Here is a 27,906-nt window from a genome sequence, read left to right as displayed (position 1 = left end):
TTAGTTTATATTTAAAAAAAAATGTAAAAAATCAAACAGTAGGTTTTGTTGTCTGTCTTGTTCCTCCGAAGGCTTTTGTTACTCTGTTTTGTGGATTATGCAACGGGTAAATGCTAAAAATTGCCCTGCACTCTGCCTGGACTCATACTTGTGGTCTCACCCTATCCACAGGGAGAGAGCGCGAGGGTGAAGAACTTTCCTTCCATTACAAATACATGTGCATGCTTCCAAGTGAGACAGTGAAAGAGGGGGGGGGGGGGGGGGGCATTTAAAACGCCATAAAGTTGTAGGAAGTTTCTATTTGTCAAGATCCTTGATTTTTATATAAAAAATGAATGTAGTGGTTTAAATTAAAGTCCATTTTTCCTGAATAACTGTGTTGATGTGTTGTGTGATTTAAGAGTTTTTTTGTTTTTTTTAAGGGAGGAAAAAAAACTTGGGATGTAATGATGGACGATGGGGGGGAGGGTCTTTGGGGTTGAATTTCAAGGCGTGGTGTCAAAGAATAGGCAACCAACCGGTGAATGTGTGTGTGTGTTTTTTTTAATAAGAAGACTGAAAAGAGGAGGTGGCTCTGGCAAAAGTTTTCTACGACTTAGTTCACTTCGCCCCTCCCCGGCCACCGGCAGGCATTTATAGCCCGCAAAAAGACGCTCGAGCCTGCAGTGAAGCATTTTTGGCTCAGCGCTTCTTCAGGGGAGGAATCACACCCATCTACTACTCACCATCACAAAATAGCATCCCCACTCTTGTTGCCTTCGTCGGCCGGCTCTTTTTTTTTTTTTTGGGACGCAACTTTCCAAAACATTTCCCCTCAACCAAAAAGCAGTCGTGGCACAAAGCAGCGCTCGTAGCAGTGCAACCTACTCGTTCCTCCATGAAAGAAGGAGTGCACCAGCAAATTTGGGGAAACGACGACATGTCTGCGACCGTCTTGTCCGCCTTCTACGACATGGAAATGCTTTACAAGGTACTGCTGCTCGTTTCATTTAAGTTGCCAGTGCATGTTGCAACAAGTTGGAGCCAGTGCATGCATGTGACTGTGGGTGCGTTGCTAACATGTGTCTCGTTCTTTCCCGCAGCAGGATAAAATCACGAATATAAACGCCCTCCACATCAACAGCATGCTGGACAAGAAGGCTGTCGGAGCCCCGGTCACCTCCGCGGGTTCCGGTGGCCCCTTCGCGCCGGGATTTTTCCGTCGAAACTCCACCAGTAACGTGGAGGCCATGAACAACGGCAACAAGTACACTCTGAGCTCTTCTTACAGCAGCCTGAAAGAGAACACGCCGAGCGGAACGACCACTCTCATGAACAAGGAAAACAAGTTCCGCGATCGCGCGTACAGCGAAAGCGGAGAGCGCGCGGTGCTGCAGCAGAAGGCCGGCTCTCAGATCAACTCCACCCGCTACAAGACCGAGCTGTGTCGGCCTTTCGAGGAGAACGGCTCGTGCAAGTACGGCGAGAAATGTCAGTTCGCCCACGGCTACCACGAGCTCAGGAGCTTGTCCCGCCACCCCAAGTACAAAACGGAGCCGTGTCGCACGTTCCACACCATCGGCTTCTGCCCCTACGGTCCCCGGTGTCACTTTATCCACAACGCCGACGAGCGCCGGCCCGCTCCGGCCGCCAACGCCAACATGCAGGCGGGGGAGTCCCGCGGCTACGGCCAAAGGGACATCCTCCCCCCTCAGCAGCAGCAGCAGCAGCAGCAGCAGCAGCAGCTCTGCTACACCCAGAGGGACAGACCAAAGCTTCACCACAGCCTTAGCTTCTCCGGCTTCTCCAGCCACCACTGCCTGGACTCCCCGCTTTTGGAAAGCCCCACGTCGCGGACCCCACCGCCGCCCGCCTCCTCTTGCATGTCCTCGTCCAGCTTCTACGACGATGTGCTGTCGCCCAACTCCTTGGCTTGCATCAACAGTGCCTTCAACTTCCCCGGGCAAGACCTAAAAGCTCTGCTGGCCCCGCTGGCCGTGCACACCTCCGGTGGCTACTCCAACAACCACTCGGTCGGGGGCGGCCACTACGGGGGCGTTCAGGGCAGCGGCATGTGCCCTCCGTCTTCTCCCACGTACAACATGAGCCACTTGCAGACGCTGCGCCGTCTCAGCGAGTCGCCGGTGTTCGAGCCTCCACCTAGCCCGCCAGACTCTCTCTCAGACCGGGAGAGCTACGCCAGCGGGTCCCTCAGCTCTTCCGGGAGCCTCAGTGGCTCCGAGTCCCCCAGTCTGGACGCTGGGAGACGTTTGCCAATCTTCAGCAGGCTGTCGATATCAGATGACTGAGCTTGTTTTTTTTTTTTTTTACTTTGGTTTGTTTTTGTAGCGGATTATGTCAGCAGCTTCCACCCTGCTGAAGTGCCTTTGAGCAGCAAGACATTGATTTTCTACCAGCTGAAGGGGTGGTGGCCCTGCTCTGACCTCCCTGGTGGGGGGCAAGTAAGGCAAGTTCCACCCACGGGGATCAATAAGTGTCCTTGACCTGGCATTAGATTACCTTTTTTTTTTTTCTTCTTTGTAATATACAGATGTATTAAAAGTTTAGATAGCAAACAGAAGGCATTCCATCAGTGCCTTGCCCAAGGGCTCATGCCAGCCCCTCCTCCCATTTTTTGTTTCTTTTTGCTCTAATAGGCGAGTCACACTTTCCCTGGGATTAGTTGACTTGACAAGACAAAGAGACTGTAAAAGCAAGTCGATTTCCTCCTATCCTGCCAAGAATATGCCTCGACTTAAAGTAACGTTTTTCCTTTTTCACAATGCTTTTAATTTCCTTCTGCTCTGAAAAGCTTCAACTTCCATTCCATATCTCTTCTCACAGCGCCACCCAGTGGTTAGGTTGGTTAGTGTAGCTTGTTGCTTGGTTAGCACTCTTGAGTTGGGTTTGTTTGGGGAAATCACTGCTGATGGTTGAATATATATTTTTTTAGCTGTTTGAGTGATTTGCATAGCGGTGCATAACTGACTATGGACTATTTAACTTATTTATTATCTTGTGAAACAAGTATAGGCTACATTGGTAATTTGTGTCCATACTATATTTATCAAGTATGATGAAGCAATAGATCTATATTCTTTTATGTTTAAATTATGGTCGCCATTATTAATCTGCATAAAGTGGAGTGTATGTTCTTTTCACAGTAATATATATTGTTTTCTCCTTTTTTTGTAACTTCACTTGGTTATTTTTTATTGTAAATGAGTAAAAAAAAAATCTTAATTTAAGAGAACGTATGTGATATTTATTTCATTAATTTTGTTCCCTTGTTTACGTTTATTAAAGTTTGCATAATTGCTGTTTTGCTTCTGAGCTTGTGTGTCAGTGCTGTAGAAGACTTTTTTTTTTTTTTTTTCCCTTCGGAGAATCCCTCTTTAGATGATTCTGTAGAATGTAAACACCGTGTGGTTGTACAGACCGTCCAAACCTTGTTATATTTAGATCAGCGACAAAAAGATCCCAAGTCAATAAATTAACCAAAAATTATTTGTTTAATTCTTGTTTTCCTCTGTTTGCACGAGGTCACACTGTGATTCCAGCCACGTGCTTAAGAATGTAGCAATCCCATGTGCCCCAGTATTATTGTGTAGTACCTATGGGGCTCACCAACATGACATGCCTTTAAAATTAACCAAATAAAGTATTTTTCTTACATGGCATCTTTTTATACGCAGGTTCAAATGAATGTAGTTTTGGATTCTATTTTTATTAGGTTGTTACCACTCAGATACTCTGACAACAGCCATAACCTCTCTTAGTCCCCCATTCCTCTTCATTTGATTTTCCTGTTTGCTCAGCTTTTTTTTTCTTCTTCTCAAATCTAGTCTGAGTGTTGCATTTGCTGCAGAGGGAAGTGGTTGAGCATGTTTGGTTTGTACATAGTTGGTACAGGGGGATGCACACTATGTACTTTTGACTACTTTATCAGAAGTAAAGCTTTTTGAATGTAACAAAATGGACAAAAAAAACCCCAGCAAGAATTGTTTATTTTTCGGGGAGTCAGTTCACTACAAATTAAGTGTGAGACTGTTAACTTTGTACTGTACATTTTTTGTAGTTCTCCCAATAAATAAAAAAATCTTGGAAAACAAGTTTATTTTTGGACATTTCAGGCCATTTTAACTTGATCTGTTGCAGTCACGAACACAAGCAATTTTACAATAATGGTACATAAGTTTATTAGAGCAAGAGAGAGAAAAGCAGTTTGGACATGAATGAATGAGCCCAGGACTCCAAGGAGCCTCGTCTGGCCTGCGTCATTTCTATCTAGCCTGAGGTTCTTCAGTGCACAGTAAATTCAACAAGCACACACATGTCCTTGTGAGACACAACTGCCTTCACAAACCAAAAGGAGAACTTCATCCAGATGTGAAGTGCATTATGAGCATAGCTGGGAACATTATCCCACAAACCCAATAGCTGCAGGCAACTCCATCTGACATCAGGTACAAAAAAAATAGCATCAAAGTCTTGATATCCTCTGTATAAAGTATTTTTTTTTTCTATAATTTTCATTGGATTGAAAGTGGACTGCATTTAACTGACAGGTGTTCTGATCAGGTCCGGCAATAGGAGGAGCCGGCAAGGTAGACTGAGGACACGCTGGAGAGACTGACTTGCACAGCTTTAAAACACTTATCTCCTGGTTTAATTCAAGGGGGTGGTTGGAGACAGTGAAGTGCAAGCATCTGGACTTAGACTGCTGATCCCGCAACCTGAACCTACTAAAGAAAAAAAAAAAGAAATGCATATTATGTCACTTTTGAGTTAAAGGCAGTCGATTTGGCTGTTAACGAAGGAAATAGAGCTGTTGCATATACTGTAGAGGTTTATTACGGCCACTAGAGGGCACTTGGCTATTGTTCAAGACATCTTGTATCACTCTTTTCAGTATTTTTCTTCCGGGTCAGGTCTTCTCAGGAGCTTTACATGCAGCTCGTATGGCATTGCCAACTTTACCCTTGTAAGTAGTCCCATTTTATTTATTATTAGTTGTGTGTTGCTAGTGTTGCATTTTTTATGGTTGTCGCTGAGATTTATGCATGCTTTGTATGTTTGTAGAGCTGCTTCATCTCTGTCAACAAATCCTGCATTTTATTGTTGCAGATTTTCACCTAATTTTAGCTGGTGCGGTTTATAATCCGGTGCATTTTATAGTCCAGAAATGACAGAAAATTCATGAATGATAAATGCTCGTTTGTGTTCAATTGAACATGATAATCTAGACATTAATCAGTCTTTTATTTCTAGTCCGTTGTGGTGGTGTGGAATGAAATCATCACAACAACATTGTCACCATCCAAATACTTGTGGACAAAACAATAATTATCAGTAACTTGGTGACTTTTCATCTTGATCAACTGCCCCAATTGTACAATTCTAGTGTCTAGACAACATTCTAATCTCTGGCCCGCATTCTGAGTAGGACCACGGTGGCTTTGCTAATTTCCCAGGAACTTGTAAAAGAATACTGTAAAGTATTTTCTCCACTCTGTGAAGTTATCAGTGGTAGCATAGGCATTAAGAAAATAAAAGGCCCAGGAGTCATGCAGTGCCTGGAGTTCACGCCAAGATAAGGTGGTCTGATAAAGGCCCTGGCAAATATTTACTGTGTCCTCAGTATTTCATAATGAAGTGTGTTTATCAGAGCAGAGCCAAGGGCCTGCACAATGCATTGGGCTGTGCCAAGTTGGATACCTGTGGCTAAGTGTGTGTGCGTGTGTGTGTGTATTTACGCGCGTGCCTGTGATCAAATGTGGTAAATGGCTCAGTGTGCCAATGGCTAAACCTACACGTTATGTATGATTAAGTGTTTCGTACATGTCAGCTCTGTTAACGATAAACTCCTGCAAAGCGTGCTGGTGTGTGCACGCTGGGTTCTTACTGGTTAATGAGTCTGGAGTTGCCACAATGAAAGGAAATTCTCCGACTTGTGATTAGGGCAGGAAGAACGCTGGTTCCTGGCCACCACCCATTTCCACCTCTTCTCTGTCTTGCTGTTTTCCCTCCTCCGTCAGTTTCCTTTCTCCTCTGTAGTGGTGGCCAGCGGCTTCTCGAAGTTACTATTTGTGTTCCACGGCCGCATTGGGAAGCTCAGCTCGTCCTGGTATTGTTTTGGGCATGCTCAGGGCCGACCTGAGGTCAGACAGTAATTGCTCATACGTTCTAGACGTTGTTTTGGCCTCCAATGTACACCAGATGGGTGGACGAGTGCCAACTATAAATGAAACAACAAACAATCTTCATCACTACTTAAGCACCAGATAAGGTCTTGCTCTGCTGCTCATGTGTATTTTTCCTTTATGGAAATGAACTATTATCCTTTTTACATTCCCTCTGTAGCCAATGTGGCGAAGCTGCTGGAAATGCCGCAAAGGTGAGTTAAGGTGAGCAGCGGCTCGCCGATACTGAGAAAGGTCATCTTGTTTTTCCGTCGCCGCGGTTGTGGGAGTTTACTGATGCTGATCCACTTCAACCGTTGCTCCTTGGCCCGCTGCGTTCCTCTCCCCTCGACGGCTGCCAACTTGTAAATATTTACAAAGCAGCTTGTGAGAGTTTACTCCTAATGTTTGTGGCTCCTCAGCAAGTGTCTGTGCGGATGGAGGGAGGGGGGGAGGGAGGGATGCATCTTGCTTGCTGCACAGTGCAAAGCTTGAAAGAAAAAAAAAAAAGTGTCGAATGAGGTACTTCCCTTGGTCTCCTGTGTTTACTAACACTGGGCTTTGGCTGACTACCTCCTCTGACCCTCGCAAAGGGTAGAGACATGCAGGAAGTGTTTGTTTGAGTTGCCCCACTCTATATAAAAGCATTGACATCATGTTTTTGCAGACAGGAAATTATCACAGAACGGATTTTCTTTGACAAATGTAAAGGTTCGCGGATTCTGTGAGTGCGTGGGCAGTTGTTTGACTGTTCATTACTGCGTGGCTGTTTTAATTTAGAGGTCATGATATTCTTGACAGCAGCTCTAAAGATCAGGATGAACTTTAAAGAGCAAAGCCTGGTAACGTCATCCCTCAATAATGTTTTGAAATGAATGTCCATTTTGCAAAAGTCAAATTTGAAATGTAAATGAACTCAACACAAATGCTTTATACTTGTTGGAATATGAAAACTACAGTGACAAAGATTTACTTGATCATATTAAATCAATACAAGGAAATTTGTGGATGGAAAATGAAAACCATGAACAAGCAATTCTCAGAAAAAGTTGAGCAAAATGAATGATTGAATTATCCAATAACATCATCATTCGTTACTATTTGATGGTTGTTGTTCTTTATCAATTGATCTGTTTTTCTCTTTTCCACCCAACAGTTATCATGATTCACCATGTAACATAAACTATCAGCATAACTGACCAACATTAGCAGCTCACAAGCCAAAATATTGCCCAGCAGTCTTGTGTTCCAATTAAATTGCACATCACAAGGTGCTGTTCTTCTTCCAAGACTCCAGTGTCCCAATTCCAAACATATCAATTGGCAACACTTGCGTGTTGACTCATCCACGTCACTACGTCGCCACTAAATGTCGATCAGCCACTCTCGAGATGATTGCAGTGTAAGGTCCAGGTTGGGAGGGGGCGGGGGGGGGGGGGGGGGGTAGTAGATGGGGGAGGCAAACGCAGACGTGCCTCAGGGTGTGCCGTTTGAGAGATGCAGCTGTAAACTGTAACATGTCCCATCTAGCTGGAGTAAAGCAGCTTTACTTAGTCCAGGCGTGGTCTCCAAATACGTGATTGGCAACCGAGTTCAGAACGTGATAAGGAACGATCTGGGAGGAGCGCGTTGACGTCTATGCTTGGCCTAATTCGACTTCCTCCATCAATCGCGTTCAAGACATCAATAGTCTCACATGAGACTTTACGGTCAGCGCTGCAGGGGAAGGCCGGGAGAAAAATCAAGGCGTATGGCATCGTTTTGTGGTGTTTATTTGGAAAATATACCGCTATTGACTTCTCTCATTTGTCTTTTCATGCAGCAAGACAATCCCCGAGGTCAGAATGTGCAGAATTCCGTGAGAGGATGTCCGAACACCGTGAGCAGCGTAGAATAATGATATATAATCATCCAAATGTTTGTGTTGCACAAACTTCATAACTACTCGGAATGAGAGGCCGTGTTAGTCGTGAGTTGCCGGAACGATGATCGAGGCCAGATGTTGCGTGATTCACGGGGCTGCCGGCCAGGATGGGATTGTCATGCTCTTCACCGCTTTGACTACAATCAGTCACAGAGATGGCCTTCCTTTGTAGCTCCCAATGACGCCAATACCAAAATTCATTTCAATTGAAATAAATGAGCTCATTTATCATATTCATTGAGAAAATAAAGACCAGGGACATTTTGACGATAGTTCTACTTACTGTTAGTTTTATAATCTTAAAATACGCTTTCAGTTTTGTTTTACTTTTTTAAAGAAACAATGTTTTGATTTTATTTCGATACCAAAAATGTTTTTTTTTTTCAATTTTAGTTTGACTCATTTGATTAGGTCAACTACAGCCACCTTGATAAGTGAGTATGTTAATCCCGTGTATCTTACTGAGTGGTGAGTGTTTGCGCACGGCCAAAATGTTGATTTTTCATCAGGGTTCGTCAAAGTTTGCAAACGATCGCTGAGACGTTCACCATACGTTTTTTTGATCCCAGTGCGTCAAAATGTCCCATCATAAAAAAAGCTTGGGGACTGCTGCACAAGTGGGAACGGAAAGAAAAACCTCCATATGATTACACTGGTAAATATAAAATAAAGATTTATGAAGCCCCCTCTGGCTCAAAGAGGTAAAGAGTTCAGGTCACCTTTGAGGTTTGACCTGCATCTGGTAGAGGCTTTAAGCTCCTATTCCCAGATGCATTGTATGTGCGTGCGCTCGGGCAGAGGAAGAGGGCTGTTGTTAGTTCTGCTAGTTCTAGTTGCAGTGTTGTAGCTCACATCCATATTTCATATCTGCAGCTTTCAAACAAAAGGCTGTGTTGATATAATCTGCCGGCCAGTCAGAGGAAATGAGTGTTTGTATGCTCACAAACCATGTTTCTGTTTTTCTCTTGGGTTGATCCTGTTTTTCCATTAAGCTCATTAAAGTGTCCTGCTTCATTTCTTAGCAGAACCACATCTATTTGTTCAAGACTTCACTGGGAGAAGTCCAACCATGCCCTGCCATTCAATGGGAGACTTCCATTTGGTTCTATTTAACTTGGTCTTGAGAGACTTTAGTAGGATTTGAGCTCTTTAATAAATGTAATTTCCATTTGGGGAACCAAAAGTTATGTGGAGAATGAATTCATTCTTTCTCATGGAAAATGGGAATTGTAAATTTGGGGTAAGATAAAATATTTATTGTGTTGCTCCGTTTGACAACGTGTTTATGGAAAGCCCATTAGGATGTCCTTTTGTGAGGCAATCAACATGAAAGCCTTTAACTTGCTGATAAGCTTCTCCTCAGCCTGCTCTTAATGAATTTAAGAATTGAAAATGAGCGTTCACAGGTACCTGGGTTAGTGTTGGGATCAGTAAATCCTTGCATGCAAGACGATACGCATCTGCGAGCAAGCTGAATCGGAGAGCTTGAAAGCAAGGCCGGGGGGGGGGGGGGGGGGGGAGTCGTTGAACTGGCAAATTTAATCAGGCATTGGAGGAAAAAATAGCACCGCAATACCATTAACATGCATACTTCCATACTGCTAAATCAATCAATGAATTCATTTCATACTGAAATTTACTGTATTTTTATTCTTTATTTTATTATGTTTCGTTGCATAACATACTGCACCATCGACTACAATTATTATCAATGGTGTGCTAAACTAGTGGCAATTAGTGTGAAAGAAAGCTTAAAAGTAGAATGTTGGTGAAAATGTCAACTCCTCCCCTGCTCTTTGGGGAAGGGGAAAACGTTGTGAAATATTTGTTGATGTGGCTTAGTTCAATAACAAACACAGACCTCTTCCATCTGCTGCCAAGGGCTGTTAGGATAATCTTACAACATGGTACATATGGAGAAAACATTTGGATGCTTCGCTAAGGCAGTAAAGGAAAATTGGATTTAACAAAATCTCACCTCGGTCAGAGTTAACTAGCTTTAAGTTCACTGATGTTGGGACAAAAGGATCGAAACCTCTGCTCTACTTTATATCCCATAGATCGTCTTGAGGTCAGGGCTCTAAAGTTCTTCCACGCCAAACTCGTCAAACTTTTGCAAGATCTGCTCAGGCCCTCTCTCTAGCTTCAGCAGGCCTGGTCATCCATCAATGCTCCCCTTTAAGGGAAGGTGGAGTAAAAGAGCAGCACAGACCACCTTTATCCGCCACTCTCAGGACACTCATTCATGCTCTTGCGAAGGATAGCTACAGTATGTGTAAGTGTGTGTGTGTACACTAACTCAAATACTATTGGGGAGTGAGAAAACACACCTCCTGCACTCAATTGCGGACTCTCTGTGTGTGTCTTGTGTATCCCCTATTAAAGTATACTCACTAATTGCAGTGCTTCTTGTAAATACAGCACACTTTTACATCACAATCTTTATTTGAGGCAGTTGAGAGGTTGAACGTTGGCTCTGGTTCTTCTGTATGGACTACGTTCTTCTCGTCTTTGGGAAGACTCGAAAATGTCCATACATTAAGTGTGAGCTTGTTTGTCTACACGTGTCCTGCGATTGGCTAAGATGAAGCCGACCTCTCGTTCAATGTCAGCCGTGACGCCAATGAGGACGAATGAAATTCAAGTTGAATGGATCTTCATACAATCGCCATTTTGATTCTTACGATGTAAATTACTTGTTTACACAGAGCAAAGATTTGTTTCTGTCATGAATACATTTTAAAGAGTAACAAGATATTGCTCGGCAACAGGGTCAACGGCAATTTCTGCATGTCGAAACACTGATAAGTATCAAGACGAAAGGGTGAGGCATTAGGCCGCGAGCGGTTTGACTGCTTAACTTGAATCACATCCTATCCAGTTATTACCCGGCCGTCTCCCATCTTTGTTTTGTTTGTGTGCGTCACAACAGCTAAGCCACTTTACTCTGACTTTATGTAACGTGGGTTTCCGGGAGAAGCACTCTTAACCATATTCAGTTGACACGAGGTCTTTCCAAGTCACAAGTGTCTCATCAGAGCAACGACATGAGAGAAGGAACAATGTTTTCACTGTTTTTCCTTCCCAAATGTGTGACCCAAGATTCTCAGTATACAGAAAGCCGTGTATTCACTTAAGTAGGGCATTCCTACTTTTTCAGCTTCAAGGCCTCAAATTAACAAAACATGTCCTTTTAACACAAACATTGGATATCGTTTTACAAATCTTACCTCATTTATTGATAGAGAAAAAAAATATGCCATTCAAAGTAATGGACTTGAATGAATTTATACGTTCAACAGTCAAACATAACCTTTTTACCATACGAGCAAAATTCACCAATATGTCACAATTTGGTTGGAGTTGTTCCTAGAAAATTGCAGAAAAATACAAGAAGTGTTTTTTTGAACGTAGCAAAAAAAAAAAAAGCTATGATTACAATGCGGCCCGCGGAAAAAAAAGAGTTTGACACCCCTGGTGGAGCCGTCACCTCCATATGAAGTCAGGATTTGCCTGCGGCTGGCTCCCTGCTCCGTTTCCGCTTGCAACACTGACCTACATTCTCTCTTAAAGATTACCTGCTGCCGTGTTGCACGTATGTAACACGATAAGACGTGCAGGTGGTCACGTCAATGCTGAAGTTCAATGAAACCACTCTGCTATCCAACTGCGCCTCATATTTAAACACACCAAATGTAAGATTAAGGATAGACTTGCAGACGGTCACAAGAAGGAATCACACGATATCACTTAGGACAAAACTCTTTTCAACTCTGCGTTTCCGTACGTTTAGGTTTTTGACAAATGGTGCTGGCCTCTCCCAGAGCAATTTACTGGTTGTTGCATAATAATGATAAATGTGAGGCTGGTAAATATTTCAAGTAAAGGCATGATGGACAACTTGCTGAACCGAGGAGTGCCAGAGGGGAAAAAACAGCAATGGCAGAAACAAAACAAAAATCGAAAAATTTATTTGTTTGGTGGGCTCTCTGTCCTATCCATAGTGACCCTGTTTGATTATATTGGACGACCAGCCAGGACACTTCTCCTTGTGTTAACATTAACATCATTGCTGATGTTACTGTTTAAAGTACGTACGCAGGATTGTAAAAACATATCGTGGACTAAATGGATGACGATGTTTACTTCAGTGATATATCAGTCAACATTTGTTAGTCTTACGCATACTTCACTATCAACTTTTGACCCCGTCCCAAATACATTTTTCCACTCTCATTGTCTTTCAACGGTGGCTTGAGCAGAATTTAACTTTGCACCTGTTGCTTGAGCTTTGCAAGCTATCTCTTACAAGTGTGAAACACATTCTTACTATTAGATGAAGGGAGTCAGAATGTTGTTTGACTTGCTCACTCTCGCTCCAGGGTGCACACGGAGCACTCTCAGGCCCATCCAATAAAACACGGTGTGATTGTATGACTCCTGGCTACTGACGACTGCTTTCCACATGACCAAATAGTGTTCATTCCTCCGAATGGTAAACACGACCCCCACAGTAAAGACTGCTATGTATGCATGTGCAGGCACAAGGCACATAACCTGGTGAGTCATAGACAGTTGAAGGCAAAACTGTGTTTGTGTGTGCGTGCGCTAATGATTGTGTGTAGGGTTAACCCGCCCGGTTGACCTACACGGTCAGGTGAGGAACAGCTGGAGGGGAGACCTAAACATCTGTTAGTCGCGTCAAGCGCGCACTTAAAACTCGGGACACAAAGACGTCAATCGTCATCTGTGGAAAACAGAAGTCACCGTCGTGCTCACCTAGCTTATTTACAAATAATCTTGTACTTTTGTACTAATTGTACTTTTGTAGCATTGTTGTGTAAATCCAAAAAATTTGAATTTGGTGTCAGTTTTTAACGGCCAATTTGTGCACACCCCAAGTTCCCTATGATTCATTATTTTATGGATGTGAGATTTGACATTTTTGTAGACGTTAACGGGCACAGCAAGCGTTTATATTTCTTGTGCATGCTATCGGATAGACATGTTTATGTTTTATGTGATAGACAGACAGAAATTCACATAGTAACATTCCCAATCTATGTCAAACTGGGGCTGTCCTATACGTGTGTGCACACCAGTCAGCATGACCTGAGTGTTAATCTCAGACGACCCTCCTGCCCCCAACATAACCATTCCATACAAGTGCAAGAGCAGCTGAGGTCTCCGGGTTAAAACCATATCTGCTCTCAGTCTATGATACGGCTATTTGCCCGAGTGTTTGACTTCTGCTAGGAATGAGTGAATATTCTCTATTGTTGAAGTTTCACATCCGAATAATAGAGACCTGTCATGCATCCACATAACCGGTACCCTGGACAGCTCATCTCTCCTGCCCCTCCCATTCCGTCAGCAGCATTTACGCCGATTGCCCGCACCTATGGTTCAGTTCCACACCTGCTCACAGCTCATTAGCCGCCCTATATAAACCCCACAAACCCAGACCTCTGTTTCATTTCCTTCTGTGGTCTTGCTATGTTGCTATCTGTCATGCTACCTGTGTTGCTCTCTGTTGTCCAGCTTTTCCCTTTGCCCCTATTTGATCAAATCCATGCTGCACATTGTCGCCCTGTCTCTAACTGTGAAAATAATACTAATTACTGCAACTATTAACAGATTTGAGGATGTTGCGCATCCACAAAAGTTGAACCAATTTATTTGTTGCAAAATTTGATGCATCATTCTCTGTTACTTCGCAAAGTCACCTTACAGCTAATGAAATAATGATCTTCCAATTTAAATTGCATTATTATTATTGTCTATGAACTCAAGTCAACTGGGAGAGGCCCCAGTTCACTCGTGATGCTAATGCAGATAAGGAAATGTGTGATACAATTGGAATTATCTACAGTGGCATTGAAACGTGGATGGGGAGTTTTAACCAATTGGTTGGATTTAGCAAATATGTTTGCATACAAACAGAGGGCCTTTGTTATTTCTCAATTCATTTGATTTGATTTGATTAGATGATAAAAACACAAAGTGGCCAGTTAGGTTGAAGCAAGCAGAAAAAAGTAGCAGAGCATGACGTGTAGTGTGTGCATAAAAAAGCGCTAGAAATGGGATATGGCATTAAACCAATGCTCCATGCCTGCAGGGGCATATGTGAAAGCTGAGCGAAATCAATGATGAGCGTTTTATGTCAACCCTTTCTCTAAATTTGAGCACTTCAAATTGAATTTACCAAAGAAACAACTCATGACACTGTAAGTGCAAGAAAAGAACATTCAAATAACGTCAGAACAAATTTAATTTCTAAAAGCGCTCATAGATTGTCTTCATTTGAAGTTCAAACAGTTCAAATTATGAACTATTTATTGCTGTCAATTGAATTATATAAGCTTTTTTTTCTCCCTTTATTGGTCCCATACCCAACATCAGACTATTGTGTTGCGTACATTTGTACAATAGCAAATGTATGCTAAAAAGTCATTTTGTTGAGTGTATTTTTGAGCAAGATTTGAAAAGATGCATGCATCACATGTGCAAGCCATCCATCCTGATTTCAGTCTCTCTGAAAACAACTCTGTCTCTTCAGTCTTTATCAGTTCATCAAAAGTGAGGGAACACATGGCTCTCCCTCTAGTGCTTTGTTTTTCAAATCTGATTTCATTCTGGGCATCTCCATTTACCATTCAGGCCGCTTATAATGTGCTTCCAATTGACTTGAACTTGAGACTAATCTGTCACAAATTTGTCATTTGTTGTTGTTTTACTTAAGTAGTGAATCATGTGTTTCCTGTTTCGACTCACAAACCACCAAGGAGTTCTTTTTCCAAAGACATTGATTTTCTTTTTAACGCTGTGTTTTCACTTCCACTAGTCATTGATGGATGTTTTCAGTAGCAAGCTAGAAGTTTAGGGTGGATAGCTTGCAGTTTGAGAGCCTGCTATTATTTTTTATGTGTCTTTATTTCAGGATATGTTTCTGTTGTTCGCATATCACAAGTCATTCAAATGACCATTTTTGTTGGTTACGGTCAAGCTCGTGTGTGAGACGATGCGTGTTTGCTACGTGTGGTTTTCCACTGGCTGTGTAGAATGTCTGTCAGCCTACATCCCCGTCGTTAAAGCCAAATCAGAATCACGGATACGTACATGGCGTGGCTAGTGGAGATTTCCTTTGAATGAAGTTACGAGCAATTTTGCAGAGACAAAAAGACGTCCGGTAACGACAGAGATGCTGCTTTAGTAATCACGAGCCTGTGACACAGTGCTGGTTCTGGGTGAGGGTGGGGCTCCCTGTAGTTCCTCCTTAAATATGTGCTTTTAGAGTCACTATATATTTTTGAAGTGTGAAGCAACATCTGTCCCTAACCCTGAACGCCCATAGACAGCAAAAGGAATCGTCTTATTGTCATTCTGTCTCCTTTGCTGATCAATATGCTAAATCTCAGCTGCAAAAATCCCCGTCAGGTGAAAATAACATGACAGAGAAAGAGAGTAACGCTTGAATGGGTTTAGGGTTACTGAAGTGACGGAGTCAGTCTCAGCAGGTGGCAAGGAGTGTGTGGTTATATATGTTGAGGGGATCAGCGGTTGCTTGCCGGGATTCCTCTGTTGCTCTTCTGATGAGCTGTCTGGCTGGAAATAGGAGTGTGTTTGTGCAAATGCGTGTGTGCACGTGTGAAATTTACTACTCCATAGCCGCATTCTTCAGCTTTAACTGTGTAACATGGCGCAGCAAAGTCCTCTTTAGTATGCATAGTGGGTTCAGCCTGGAGAGGAGTGAGCTTCTAGGGTAAAGGTTGGTAGACCCCACCGACCTTTGAATAAGATTGTTTTTTCACTCTACCACAGTCAACCTGGGGCTTTGAAAAACGTCCTCACAAAATATAACCGTGTAAACACTGGAACGAAAGAATCTTTTTTTTTCAATCAGATTTATTTGTAAAATGTATTTTATTTCGTATATTATATTCTTTATTTATTTATTTTATTTTTATTTTTTTTATTTGTTTTTGGAATTAGATGTATTTGTAAAATATATTGAAGTTGCACCACTAATGATTATTTAGGCATGCGTTGAAGTACGGTGGAAACTAAAGACAAAAGTTCTCTAATGTCAGATGTTCACTACTACGAGTTGATTTAGCAACACTCGACTCAACCCCTACAACATATCTCAATTCACTGGAAAACATCCAAATCAAACATCTCGCCATTCAATTTTACCACCAAGCTGGTCAAGAAGGATTTTCTTCCTCCAGACTCTAACCCACTAGGCTATGCCTTTTTATGCTTATTCAACAAAAAGCTTAATTACAGCTTGTTGTTTCCCTCCCCGCAGACTTACTGTTGCTTGGATTGCACGTGATCAGCTTGGTCCAGTGGCATGGGGTGATTGAGTTCACTACGAGTGCTTGTGTATGCATGTTAAGCCAGTCAGACAAAAGAAAGAGAGTGAGGGACGTGAAGAGGGAGAGATTGACGGAACAACTTGGGTCGACTGACCGCAGAGCATTCTCCCTCCAAACCTCATGTCCCACAGCTGATCGTAGCACATGGTATTTAGTTTACCTCAGTGAACACACGTTGGGACACACATGCCCACACACATACGCACCCTGCAAAAACACAACTTTTTCAGATTGTATTACAGACTTTCCTTATTCTCATGCTTACACGCACACACACACACACACACACACACAGATACTGTGTCAGGCTGTCCTTGGGGAATGTGGCAGTTCAAGTCAAATGACATAGGACTTTGTCACACACGATATTGCAGCATGGAAGTGGGTCAGTGAGTATTTGCAAAGCGTCGTGTGTGGAAAGCAGATGGGTGGAGTCACACAAACCAGGACACTCAAGACCTTGTGATGAGGACACGTAGCTTCAAGGGCCATTGACATAACATTGGATTACTAATATAAAGTTGTGTATTAATAAACTAACATAAAAAGAATGTAATGTCATTCAAAAGGCAAATGATCACAGAATCACCATGGGAAATGGTTTCTGTCTTTTGTTTTTGCATTTTGGTTAATAATTGGCTCGTAGTTTGAGACTGTTCTGACACATGGCCAAACAACACAGCACAAACCAGAATAGTTTTGTTGCAATAAGCAATACAAAGCATTTTTATTTGCGACTGGAGTTTCAGCAGCTCACAGTTATTTGACTAGAGTTTATGATTCCACGATGATGATCCTATTTAAAACACTATCGCTGCTCTGCTGACATTTTTATTTTTGATGGCAGTTTGACAATTTGGTCAAAAGCGATTTAGAAGTCTTAAGTGTGCAATGATTAACTTGATGTTGATGGTTGTATGGCCAAATGACTGCCATATAAAAACATCGCCACATGATAAAGACACACAGATGCACACAGGTCAAATATATCACAGCCTTTCTCTCAATTGGCCTTCGCCATTGCGTTGACATGGCTACGGCCAACGTCACGGCCACCTCTCTGTCCTGCTTCTTGTGCTAATTAATCATTAGACTGTGGGAAAAACAAGAGAGACAAACATACTGACATGAGGAGAATGGGCTTTGGTATTGTGTTCGTTTATATCAGCCAAATATCTGACTCCCAAAGGGAAAATGCATGACTTGTTTTAGTTTCCCCTCCATATGATTTTGAATGTTGAATATTGTTCTTTTTTCAGCACAGTTCAGCAGACCTAATTTTTCCCCAACATGGACAACTTCTATGAGGGTTAATACCGCCACCTTTGTTTCCATTTAAAGATCAAGCAGTGTGCTAGCTCGGTGGCTGTTTTTCAATATTGTTACTTTTCTGCATTCTTGGAGCAGAAAGGTAAAAATAAGAATAATTGAAGTGTGCCAAGGAAGCATCAGTTTATGACTTTTGTTCTATCGTCAAGAATGCAAAGAGCAATTACAGCCACTCAGGAGGTTGCCCTATGACCTCCAAATTGAATTATAGCTAACATGAGTTGTCTGACAGACTTTTATTATAATCACGCACTCCTGTGTGGGGGTTATCGTGTTCATGTAATAGCGAAAATGAAATTCAGTCTCAAGCTGTTCTCCAAAATGTCGTCATGCTATGTTAAGACTATTGATTTTCCACTTCATAATCAAACACACCTTGAATCATGTGACTTACATAAGTCTGTCAAAGACCAAACCAAATAATCATCTGTAAGATCGTCCCACTGCTTTTATATTGAGCTTAAATATTAATCTCATGACACAGGGATCCTTTTTCATGCAAGCTCGGTAAAGCTTCTGAAGGCTCCGTCTGACGTGATTTTATATGACGGGCAGCTGACTATCTGCATTACACGGCAGTTGTGACACACACTTTATTGCAACTCAATCCATGTCCTTGTGACTTCCTTGTCTGTTTGACTTACTTGACAAGTCCCCTGAGCCATAGACAAACAGGTTTTTATGTGCCATGCGATACAAGTTTGTCTTATTCTCAACAATATCTCCTCTATATTCCTATTATCTCATCAATATTCTCATGTGAATATTCTCATCTTGATTTATCCTCCTTTGGCAACTCGACATTACAAGAACCTTGTCACGCTAAACGTTGTTACTATTACGTTAAATCCCAAACGATCCACAGTGACAAACACGGATGGGTGTCCTGAATAGGGTCACTGAGATCAAACTGATAAAATGTCAGCCGGCACCCCTCCATGACGCAGCAGCGACAAGGCATACAGCATTCATCACCATCTGCCGCAATACTCATAGCAGTGCATATGAACGAACTCAAACTAGGGTGGGATGAGGTCAGCGCGTGTGCGCTCAAAGGCTACATTGCAAATATAAAAAAAGGGAATAGTTTCTCTTTTGTTTAAAAATGGGGCTCATGGTCAACATTGAATCATTCATGTCAGTTTTAAAACCCATGCTAATTGGATGATGATGATGATGAGGAAATGTTTATATATCAGGCCTACCCTCAATAGGCAGTGACATTACAGGGGAAAGATATTCCTCACACACACACATACACACACGGGGTGATCCCCCAACCATTGAATGAGTGTGTGAGGCAGTGCAAAGGTGAGTGACAGGCACAAACACACTAACTAAACACTGGCAATCTTGTGCGTATGTGGGTAATGGGGGAATTCTAGCACTCCCTCCCTTTTCTCTCGGCCCAAGTGTGTTTTGCTGGCGTGGGTATGTGTCAAAATCCTGCTGACAGCATTGTCATGGCTGTGATGTGGACAGTTGAAGCTGTTGACAGTTCACCGTCTTGCCGGGGGGAGCACAAACACTCCGAGCTACGTTTCTTGACAGAACATGTCAAGCAAATGTTTGACTCTCCTCGAAATCTTCAATGGATTTAGTATTCAGTCAATTTTTCTCAGGGATTTAAAATTCATCAAGCTGCTTTTGATGAGAAGTATTTAATGGTAGTGAAAAGATACATTGTGTTGTTGCATAAGTGGTAAATTGATACAGTCCACCTGTCTGTTTATACATTTATGGATCCCAATGTGATGACTGTGAGTGTGTCAGCAAACAACAGGATGAACTTTATTCAGAGACACACCAAAAGTGTTTCCAATAAATGAGGATTCACCTGGATGTAAAAACCCGAAACACAATGACTCACAAAGTTCAAATAAATAAAGGGGAAATTTAAAAACAAATTTGCAAAACATTGCATTTTGTTTTTCTTTCTTTTACACAACGTCCCAACTCTGTAAAACAGTAACGCAAGCAAATGGCGTAATGTGTGTGCAGTACACAGGAGTTTTTTTTTTTTTTCTTTTTACCAGAAGTCTATGGCCATCTGGATTGAAGATTGACTGTGTTATATTTGACAATGATCTACAGCTCAGGGGAATCTATTACTAACATTCCTGAATGAGAATATAAATAATGTTAGTTATCCTACCAGTAACGTATTCAAACACACATATCAAAATAAGGTTCTTCCTCAACTGACTTTTATTCATTATATACACACACATATTGCACACATTTTTCTGAAATTCGATGGGCCTTCCAAAATCAATGAAAATCTAGTAAAACAGCTGGTAGTGAAGGAGTTGCTCCAATGAAAATAGCTGGAATTAAATGAATTGCATAAAATAATGAGGAAAATAGAAAGGAAAAAAAAATACCCGCAAAATTGCTGGCATTTTGCTCAGTCATTGGATTGTGGTTTCTTGCATTTCTTTTTTTTCCTGAGCAGGATAAAGATTGCAAGGGACAAATTCCAATGGACGCTCCCAGACGCACCATCATCGGAAAACGAAAGGAGAACGGGATGCAAGAAACAAGCCATTTGACAGGAGAGAAAGAAACGCGGATCATGACTGATTCAAAATTCATTTGACTCAAAATAAGACAAAATGCTTAAGTCATACAAACATTATGAGAATGTGCACTAATGAGGACAAACACTTTGGTCTTTGTCACCTTGGCCCCGGTAGCCGACACTCCTTGAAGAGAACACTACTAAGTATGATATCATTTACAATAGAGTGCCTGAGCAGTGAAACGAGATGCATAATGGACAGACTGTTTCCTCTCAAGGACACTGTTCGATCATTTACAGAAAGCTTAATGTGTGATTTTCCTTTTCAAGTACACACATGCTGCCAGTAAAACCAATTTGGGTCATCGGCAGGTCAAGGGTTATAAAAGCAACCAAAAAGGGGAAGAGGTGAAGCATAGAGGGAGAAAATGAGAATAACAGAGCGATGAGTCACACAAGACAAAATACGCTCATTTTCAATGTGGGAATCTAGGGGAGAAGGTGATGGAATGTGTGATGGTCTGATTGCCATTCATGGCTACTCATGTGATTTGGAATTTTGAGCATGAATAATAACAATAAAAAAGGTACAGTATTGCAACGACAGATGTGCCATGTTGACTTAAAAAGGATGCAGCTAACTAAACAACACCAAAAGGCAAAATGGAAGTAAAAATGCAGCTCTGCTCTAAAAATAGTTGCCTCAAAGTCCAAACCAGATGCAGGAGCAGACACACTCACGCAAACCACACACACACAGGCATCTGTGAGTTGGAGCAAGGTTGAGGATTGATGGATGAACTGGTGATGGGCATTTGAGAAGGGTTAACTTTAGCCTAGATACAGATAGAATTAGAAACATACACTCACGTCTGTTTGGAGTATTCAGTCAGCGAAAGTGTGAAGTCATTGCTATTTACAAGACTTGATCATAACTTAGGTCCAACACACAAATATAGAGTATGTCTAGACCTAGCTATTTTTATACACATTTAACCGGAGGGCTGTGGGTACGGGCGTTCAAAAATAATTCATTGCACACCGCTTATAACTTGGAAACATTGGATGTTGTCGTCATTGTAAATCAATGAACCTCGGAAATGCATTTCTTTCAATTGCATGAGCATGTGTTGAACTGGCAATGAACCTGGGAATGAATGTAGATGCATTGCAGTTGTGCTGAGAAGGCGTTGTGACAGTGATACGGTTTAACCGTTGCACCATGCATTTGCTGGAATATCCTTCATATCCACTTTAAAGTTTGTGAAGAAGAGCATTTTTAGTCCCGAGTAATAAGACAACTCAGCGCACTGAAAGAATGAATGGGGCCTACTTATTTCAGTCATGAAGGCAATATTATAATCATCATCTTTCTGATACGTCTGTTTTAAAAAACAGCGTCCCGTAGTAAGCTGTGTGGCGAGCTGGCCACCTAGATTTAGGCTGGGCACAGAAATAGAACCCTAAGTCAAATAAAGAGAGTGACATGTCATGATTTGTGAGGCTCTGACTGCTCTGGAGTCAGAAATATAAATACATCATCCTAAAATAGAAGATTAGCCTATATTTCATTTTTAACCTTCATTGAGTTTTTTTTTTTTTTTGCAATGTTTGTAATTCTTCAACCGATTCCAAACCGTTCAACAATATAAAGATTCAAAAAACATCTTTGAAACTTTATATTTCAACTCTGCATGTCTGCACTTGCTTTTCAGAAAGAATAAATATAGTCATTAAATATTTGTACATTACACAGACCAGAGAACTAAATTGGAAATATTTCATTTCATCATTATTATGACTTGTTAAATATTATATACACTGAGTTGATGGCTATATGGTTGTACCATCTTTCTCCTCGGAAATTCTTAAAAGTAGAATTCTGAGTACGTAGTTAACGGCTTTCTTAAAGCAGCACGCATACATGACTTCGCACGGTCATTCATGCCCTGATTTATAGTAAACACGTTGGCACATTACAGAATACTAGATCAGCCAGAGATGTCATTTCTAAACTTATCTCTGACCCATAGGCTCAAATATAGTCTAGGAAGTGACTTGTGATACTATGCGCGTGTGTGTGTGTGTGCATGTGTGTGAAACAGTGGACATATCTAAAGACCGAAAAAAAATGAGCATACGTGCACTCCTGAATCTTCTTCTGCCGTCCAGCAAAGTTTTGTCGTCTCTTTCTTTCGACGCACACAGCCACTCCAGTGTACTTTTCCATTTGAGTGTGAAAAAAAACAGACAGCACCGTCAAAGAAAAGGAGATGACTCACCTGACCTGCATTTCACACACTCATGGCACTTGCCTGGGAAACAAACATATTGCTGTTATTTTCACCATCGCCATATGTCATCTCCAAAGGGGAAAAAACACATTATTCAACTTAACTGAGCTTATAAAGTAGCAGAATAGGAGTACAATATATTAAAGTACATAAGTTACGTATTTTGCAACCCACACTACACATCATGTGACGTATTCAATCATTGTACTTTCCTAAGCATGAGGAACAAGATTAGTTGCATGCAACCTTTATTACCCTATATATATATATATATATATGGTAAATTTAATTATAGTTAATTATTATATACAATTATTGGAAGTATATTAGAGGTTAATTGGGCCGATGTTCCCTATAATAATGAAGAGTAGTCTTGACTTGTGCTGCTTGTCGAAACAGTCTCATCTATGCCCAGAACATCAAGACGCGACTCACGTAAGTCGCTCGATTGACTGCACTCATTTCCCTGAGCGCCAAGTGTACTCAAGCTCTTGCGCTTGTAATTAACCTTTCGCCCAAGGCTGTCAGATCAAAACCAGTGCCAACATTTTTTGTCACTGCTTATTTTTCTTTCATGGAATTATGAGCCGCTGTTTTCTATCTCATGCATTCAGACTGGCAGGTTCAATGATAGTTATTGGCATGTGAACCCAGTTCAAAGGTTGCCACAAATTTATGGCTGTGTGACATACAAACGCAGTGATCAAATTGAAGTACAATTGAAACCTAATCCACACACGTTGGTACATGTACTGTGTGTGTGTGTGGTGGACTTCTTTTTTGCAGCACCTAATGAAATTGGGAAATATGTAATGGCACACTGATAAGTATGCCGAAACTAATGACGTCGTTAGATCGAGCTGATAATGACAATAAAATCTATTATCCTGATGTCATGTCGGTACGAATGATCTACTTCGCTTGGTGTGAGTATGTTTTTGTATTTTAACCGGTTTGATTTCCTGCTCCTTGATCGTTTTGCGTCATACTGTGGAAACTGAATTGCTTCATAGATTTTCTGCTAACTTCTGGATTCACACAGGACTGGTAGTTATTTTCAGATGAAACACTTCAAAACCAAAGTATGTCTGGATGACTTGTTTTGGTTATCAGAAAGTTTCGATGTAGAATGGGAGTCAGAGCTTTCAGTTATTCGGCTCCTCTCCTGTTTCCTTCCAACAAGTTCAGCCCAGAAGGCTTTTATGACTGATACAGCCAATAAAGGTTGACAGTTAAAGCTGGCTCAGACTTGTCCAGTTTTGTTGCTATGGGCCACTTGTCAGACTTTCCCCCATTGTGGATTGAATAGCGCTTCTCTTTTCCAGTAGTGTTGTGCTGTCCCGTTTCTTTTATTGCCTCCAACACAATCCAGCAAAACCAATGTGGTGTCCATAAATTCATTTGTTGCAAAGATTTATGTTTTTCTCTAGTCGAACGTTTCATAAAACAAATTTACTTTATCGGTTTGGCACCTTTCCATTACATCAGGCCCAGTACCTAATGAATCGCCCAAAAATCAGCAGCCCATGCACAAACTATGTCAACTGTGGCTACAAATAGATTTTACAGCTTCCAACAGTTTCCATTTCCCAATAAATTTAGCCAATTTCTTCCCTCCCAAAAATGAGCCAAATGCTTTCAACAAAGTGTTTAAAAGCGCAGAGTGCTATATTCTTGCTATAATAATTGACTTTGTGTCATCTGAGCACTCTTCACTGACAAGCTGCAGCTGAATAAAACAATAAAATAGCATCAATAAATACATTTGTGAGAAACAGGCAGGAACCAAAGTATACTTTGACAAGTGTAATAGTAAAGACTGTCACAATATTGCTGTAATTATTAGCGTCTCGTATCCCACACTTTGTGTGCATACTATTTGTGTGTGCGCGAGCTCATTTCAGTTCAGACAGGACTGTTTCCGTCAATCACTTTGTCCCTGTAGCCTGCCTTATGCAACAAGGCACTGCTTTTGTTCACCAACGACCTTATCATCGGGCCTCTGCACTCCATGATGTAATTACCAGACCGTGTGTGTGTGTGTTTGTGTCTGATCTCCCTGTTGTATATGCAAAACTAAGAATAAATCATACTGATCACATCCTCCCAACCTATATTTACTACAAAAGCAGTATTGGTGAAAAATCAATCAATGTGAGTTGGCAACACGAGGTTAATCACCAGATGCCCAACTGCTATTCGCTCATCTCTAGATCATCACAGTTTGAGTGACGCTTTTATGATTCACACACATATTCACACTTTTACAATTTGGGGGTTCCAAGACGTTTCATTTCTAACTGTCTAACTCTGAAAATAAAGAACGACGAGGACAAACCAACCCCTCTCTTTCTCTACTCATCTTTGCCTCAGGTCGTCCTCGTCGGTGTTTGCCTTTCCCCGGCCTCCATTTGGCGCTTATGCAATGTGGTGGTGAGAATCTGCTGGCTGAATAAACAAGTCTCCATCACAGAGGATTACAAGCTGTCAGACATGACCCACATACTGTGACACCTCTCTGCAGGTAAATGCTGGGTGGTGAAACCCACAATCCTTAAACACACACACATTCTCTCTCTCGCTCTCTCTCTCTCGCTCTCGCTCTCAGCATACATATTCATTCACGCATACTCGTGCGTTCAATACATAAGAGGTTGGCCGGCACAAGGAACCAGGTTACTGCAGTGTTGCATGTGTTAAACCTGTCTCAAGGCCACAAACAGAGCTCCCATTGTTCTCTTTTGTTTTGGCTATGACTCAGCCCCGATAATGCACTGACAATTCAGTTTGTGTTTCGAGAGGCTTGTGATTGGCTATTGTCCTCCTAGCATTTGTCATCTAATGACGGCAGCATTTAAGCTGTTTTGAAGCCTTTAATTGCCCCAAAGAGGGATACTTACAGTTCGAGGACAGATGTCAAGCATTTTGGGGGTTGGGGTGCCTTGCTCAAGGGAACTAGGACTGTCACAGGGCAAGGACACTTAATGGAAAAAAAATATTGTTTTCAAAAATCAAGATGTTCCTCCAGTTATTTATATTTGCCCATTATTGTAACAATAACAATCCAAATATCTCCCATGCTAGGGTTATTACGTATTTTATACAATTATACGTATATCTGCAAAAATTCACAAGGAAGTGCAATCAGTCATTTGCTTAAAGACAACTAAAGCATTCTATTTAAAAGGAACAACATACCTTTTGTGAAAAATAATCATTTTACGGATTTATTTGAATTAAAACCCGAGTTCCTAATAATGTAAACATGAAACGTGAGTGATAACACTGCAAAAGACTGTCCAGGAAATGGGATAAGTGGTTTGGCAGCGGTTCGAAACCACAGCGTTTACATAAACACTTATCTGTGTGTATTCCTTTTGTAATCTCTGACTCATATCTTCATTTATCATGATTCTGTTGCTAAACTCTGCAAGCCTAATGCAACGCATGTTCAGATAGCCCATCTGAACTTGTTACCACTAAGCATCACCATAACAACAACAGGAGCGCTGCCCAAAAGCAATTGCGTCATGTACTGAATGGACAAGCCAGAAAAGTCCTCCTGCTATTTGTGTGATCACATTCCGGGATTTTTCTAATCTGAGAACAATTTTTGTTTGGCTTTATGTGTTGCGGTGATGATGTCAAAGACTAAAAAAGGTACATTTGACCATTGCGAATGCTTGAAGTGTTATCAAAGGAATCCAGAGAGATTTCTTCTGGCAAGTCCTCAGACAAAGTCTGGTCAAAAAAGAGCAACTGATTCATCCCCATGACCAAATCTGCCTCCCCTAAACTTGTTTTGCTGTTAGAAACCACACAATTTTTTTTTCCTGTTCTTTCGTCTTAGTGATGTTGTCAGAACAAGATGGTCTTTAATCATGAGGATTTTATAGGGCATGAAAATGTATACCATTAATTTTAACAGCAACCATCTTCTTATTAAAACATTTGCAAGTAGTTTTTTTCCCCTCCACAAAACGACCTTGTTGTCATGGAAATTTACATTCATGTCATGATGTCTTTAACAGTGTATCCATGGAGAAGTCACAACATCAGGACACTCGAGTGATAATAAATGTCACAGCCAGCGTGGGCAGAGAAATCTTGATTTTTTTTTTTCACAATTTTGAAGCGTGATTGCGTACTTGGCAGTTTATCCAATCAATCAAATTTGCCAGGGTCAACTTAAAGACATTTACTTTACAAGAACTTTAAAATGAAGCCAATATTTAAGAAATGTTAGCTATAGCAGCAACAGTGAAGATTTAGTTTAAAAAACTCAAACAAATGATACATCAATGATAGTGAATAAGAGATTAAAACTGTGAGTTTTCCAAAAAAGCATATCGTAAGAATGCTGTACGTGTGCTTTGCAGGTGTTGGAGTGCGTCATCACTGGAACTCTTCCCATAGCACGTGTGGACACAAACACACACACACACACACACACACACACACATACAGAGCTGAGTGCTGCTATTGTTCGCCATGCCGTGTTGTGTCATGACCCTCACCTTTGCACTACTTTCTCCTTGGGGTTACCTGCCTTAACCCTAACCCCTCTTCGTTTATCTTCAGAACTTTGTGTCGATTTTATTTATTTATTTATTTTTATTTTTTCCCCCTATACTGTTGGGGCATCCTTTTCCTGTTAAACTAACAATTGGAGGAACCCAGCGGTGAGAGGTTGCTCTCTCATCTATTTGAAACAGATGCACACACACTCTTGCTCATCACAGTGGACCCCACCCCTCCACCACCACCACACACACACACACACACACACATTACCATTCATGAAATGTTTTTTCCTGTTTGTTCATTGTTTGAAGAAAAAACATTTCCATCATTATGTGTCTTCATAAATGTATGCGAAACATTTATTTGTCTTGCAATGGCTGATGATAAAATCATTTTAAAAAGTAAAAGATATATGCACATTTTTCTTATCTTCAAATTCACTCAGTTGAGATTTGGGGGCTATCCTGCAACTGCACCATTGGACAACACTTTGTTTATCGCCGGCATTTTCTACAGCATTCTGCAGCGGTCATGGTGACTGTGTAAAGTTTGTCTTTTGAAGATGTAGCCAACCGAGTCTTGAATGGCTGCAAAGCTGGCTTTTGTGTGTTTGTGTGTCTATTCGGTTGCCACGAGTGATTATACTCCTCGGAAAAGGTTAAATATGCTTTCGAGTAATGATTTCAACTCATGACTGACCTTATCTAACACGGTCAAACAGAATCAGCACACAGCTGGAAGTTGACCTGAATCCAGAGGTCCACTGCGCTGA

The 27,906-nt window shown here is 41.4% G+C and overlaps 1 protein-coding gene and 1 long non-coding RNA gene across 3 annotated transcripts; both read left to right on the top strand.

Annotated features, from left to right (window-relative positions):
- The first annotated feature begins 652 nt into the window (after window positions 1–652).
- On the top strand, window positions 653–4,091 carry zfp36l2 (zinc finger protein 36, C3H type-like 2). Of its 2 annotated transcripts, none has more exons than XM_061284660.1 (2): window positions 653–970; window positions 1,086–4,091. In XM_061284660.1, the coding sequence occupies exons 1-2, from the start codon at window positions 878–880 to the stop codon at window positions 2,286–2,288; spliced, it is 1,296 nt and encodes a 431-aa protein (XP_061140644.1). In that variant the 5' UTR covers window positions 653–877; the 3' UTR covers window positions 2,289–4,091. The 2 variants fall into 2 exon arrangements, with proteins under 2 accessions (XP_061140644.1, XP_061140643.1); XM_061284659.1 differs by having other exon boundaries at window positions 654–970; window positions 1,083–4,091.
- A 19,311-nt stretch (window positions 4,092–23,402) lies between these two features.
- Window positions 23,403–27,373, top strand: LOC133158625 (uncharacterized). Its single transcript, XR_009715255.1, has 3 exons — window positions 23,403–23,536; window positions 24,984–25,134; window positions 26,990–27,373. It is a non-coding gene; the product is annotated as an uncharacterized LOC133158625 (long non-coding RNA).
- The last annotated feature ends 533 nt before the right edge of the window (window positions 27,374–27,906 follow it).

This window comes from Syngnathus typhle, linkage group LG8 (assembly GCF_033458585.1).
Source record: "Syngnathus typhle isolate RoL2023-S1 ecotype Sweden linkage group LG8, RoL_Styp_1.0, whole genome shotgun sequence".
Lineage (NCBI taxonomy): Eukaryota > Metazoa > Chordata > Actinopteri > Syngnathiformes > Syngnathidae > Syngnathus > Syngnathus typhle.
This window is presented reverse-complemented; position numbering and strand designations above follow the sequence as displayed.